The 3,153-nt window shown below is 55.3% G+C and overlaps 1 protein-coding gene across 1 annotated transcript in view; it reads right to left on the bottom strand.

Annotated features, from left to right (window-relative positions):
• Positions 1-1,354: 1,354 nt before the first annotated feature.
• The window catches only part of LOC119305214 (7-deoxyloganetin glucosyltransferase-like), a 38,069-nt gene continuing 36,270 nt past the window's right edge, over positions 1,355-3,153 (bottom strand). Inside the window, exon 4 of the mRNA XM_037581795.1 lies at positions 1,355-2,304. Coding sequence (XP_037437692.1) covers positions 1,355-2,304 — 950 coding nt within the window. The remainder of the gene's footprint in view (positions 2,305-3,153) is intronic.

The following is a 3,153-nucleotide window of genomic DNA, read 5'->3' on the forward strand; positions in this document are numbered from 1 at the left end:
CGATGGCATGTAGATTCCTTCCGAATGAGGAGGAGGAGGAGGAGATGGGGCCACGGCCACGGCGGAGCCATGCCGGAGGCAGGGAAGACGACCAACGATTCCTTGGCTGTTGGTTGAGTGAAATTAATAATCAGGGTGGCGACGATCCATATGGCGCCGTTTTGGTCGCCGATCACATCACAGTAGCGTGCACTAGGTGCGTGCGGCTGGCACCATCGCCGGCGTAGACGTGTGCAGTTGGGAGAACGATTGTCGCCGCCGTACGTCTTGGGCGCCGATGGAGCACATGCACATGCATGCATGGACGTGCACGGCCACGGCGTGGTATGTACGGCCCCCGGAGGGAGAGGTTGGGATGGGAGCTCTGGCGGTGGCTTTTGGGGTACGGGCTCCGTCGACCGAAATCACCATGGCCGGAACCGGGGAAGGTAGCTACTAGCTAGGCTCCCTCCGCGGTAGGTGGATTTCTGAAAGGTCGGGCAACGGCGACGGTCGAGCTTCACGTGGGAGACGGCGACGCGTAGAATGGGAGAAAGGTTGTTGCCTGGCTCGGGCTCGGAATTCGAGTCTGAATCGACGGCGGCCGTGTTGGTCGGTCGATTGGGTGGTGGTCCGGGACCGTGAGGCTTGAGGACTCGCGCGCGGATGGCAGCGTGAGGCTACGGCAGGCGATTGAGGTATCCTCGCCGGCGCCGGCGCCGGCGTGGGAAGTAGGAGAGGTTGGTGTCGTGGGGAAAATTAAAGAAAGAGGAGATGTGGAGTTTGCGCTCGCTCGCAACGGAGAAGAGAATTAAAGGGTGTTTGTTTCCGGGGACTTATTGGCTTAGGAACTTAAAAAAGTCCCTATAAGTCCCATCTAAACCAAATAGGAGGGACTTATAGGGACTTAAAGTGGGCAGTTGGGACTTATGAAATAAGACTCTTAAGGAGGAACTTATATGGACTTATAGTTATAATATGGTCTTATAGGGACTTATAAGTCTCAGGAACCAAAAAGATAGGGACTTTTTAGAGACTTGGGACTAAAAAAATCCTAGGACCAAACAGGGCCTTAGAAGAGAAGAAGAAGAAGAAAAGGGAATGCAAGGGAAGGAAGCGTGCCATCCATCGACTCGCTCGTTTCAGTGCACGCGAGCGCGTCTCCACAAGATCGTTTCCATCCATCCATCCAACCGCTCTCTCTGTCCTGTCCTGCTCGGAAACCAGCCATACTCATAATACTACCAAGTTACCAAGTAAGTGAATAGGGTACGAGCAGTGGCTTACAGGGAATACTTTATTGGCATCACCGATGCAGTTGCAGACGGAGCCGGACTGACCCCGATAAAAGATCCTGATCGATCAGTCAAACTCCTCAAGCTTCAGCATTGACAGAGCCGAGCTCTTTGACCATGCTCCGCAGGTTCTCCCAGGACACCCCGCCGGGCGCCGCGGCCTCCTCCGCGTTGACCTTCGACCCAGTCGTGCTCCCCCGCATGTCCTCCGCCTTCATCGCATGCCTGACGTGGCTAGCCACCTGCTCCCTCCTCACCTCGTCGTCAAGCCGGACGCCCACACCCCACATCTCGCAGGCGTACTTGCAGTTGGTGTACTGGTCGACGAACCCCGGCCAGCACACCATCGGCACTCCGGCAGCCACGCTCTCGCAGGTCGAGTTCCACCCGTTATGCGTCAGGAAGCACCCCACGGCCGGGTGCCCTAGCACCTGATCCTGCGGGCACCACGTGGTCAGGAAGCACCGCCCTGCAGTCGCCGCGACGGAATCCGCCGGCAGTGAGCTCAAGCCAGCGCCGAGGACGAGGTTGTCCCAGATGGACCAGAGAAACGGTTGGCCGCTGGCGGCGAGGCCCCACGCGAACTCGGCGAGCTGGTCGGTGGAGAGGACCGTAAGGCTGCCAAAGTTGGCGTACACGATGGAGCCCGGTTGTTGCGTGTCCAACCACTCGAGGCACTCGCTGTCCTGCTTCCACAGGCCCAGGCCGCTGGCGGAGCCGGAGGCGTCGTCGTCCCTTGGCCTTAGGTGGTGGTTGAGGAGGGGGCCTAGGGGACCGACAGTGTAGATGCGCGGGTATTCAGCGCGGAGAGCGGCGAGGACGTCGGCTTCTAGGTCGTCGAAGGTGTTGAGGATGAGCGCGCCGGCCTTGGTGCAGCCGTTGGCCTCCACGATGTTGAAACGGAGGCCAAAATCGTCCGGGTCGGTCGTGCAGACGAAGCTGGAGGTGTCTCCGAGGCTGATCGGCGGCATGCCCGGGATCCAGTCGATGACCGTTCTACTCAGGTGTCCGTTCGTCAAGCAGCTCTCGTCTGCAAACATACGTATGTAATAACAGTACAAACAATGAAACAAATACTAGTAAGTTTACTGTAAGTTGCTCAAAAAACAAAGTTTGCCAAGTTGCTCAAAAATTTATAATAAGTCAATGTTTTATTATTTTTTGAATAAATTAAGGCAATGTTTCGAGGCAAAGAGTTGTAAAAATCACATTGAGTTTTGAGAAACGGATTTTTTTATTGTTTCTCAATTGGAGCATGCAAAAACTCCAAACCAAACTAGATCAACGCACCCTACACTCTTAGCACCTAGGAGATCGACAAGTGGACAGAAGGAGCTAGCCTGACTCGGGGAAGACATCACAAATAAGCGCCGAAGATGGAGTGCATTGCATCCCGGATGCCCATGCTCACAACACCAACCAACACATGACAACACGGCGCCCCAAGCCTCGCCGCCGAGGCAAAAGAGGCAACCCACACCAGCTACTCCTCCGGAAGACACCCTGAGCACCCAAGCAGCATCTCCAAGGAGAGGACGACGCCATGGCGCCAACGCTGCATGGCCCGGCAAACCGAGCCTAAGGTTTCCCCGGGTGCCTGATCAGGGGATGGATATGGCCATGACAATGCCTCCAGGGAGGAGACGAAGCCCACAAGGCGTCATTGTTGCCCGCGGCCACAACAACCCACAGGTTTCTCTTCGGCCATGTTCATCAAGTTTCAATACTATGCCTTTATAATCTCTCGAAACCTCCAAAAAGATTTATTGAGCAATTTTTTCACCGTCACCAACCCATGTTCCACAACAATCTAATCTAGAGCTATTTTTGATACCTTGTCAGACTAGGAATTCACCGTTGGAGCTATCTTCATCAACAC

Source organism: Triticum dicoccoides, chromosome 5B (genome assembly GCF_002162155.2).
Source record: "Triticum dicoccoides isolate Atlit2015 ecotype Zavitan chromosome 5B, WEW_v2.0, whole genome shotgun sequence".
Taxonomy (NCBI): Eukaryota; Viridiplantae; Streptophyta; class Magnoliopsida; order Poales; family Poaceae; genus Triticum; species Triticum dicoccoides.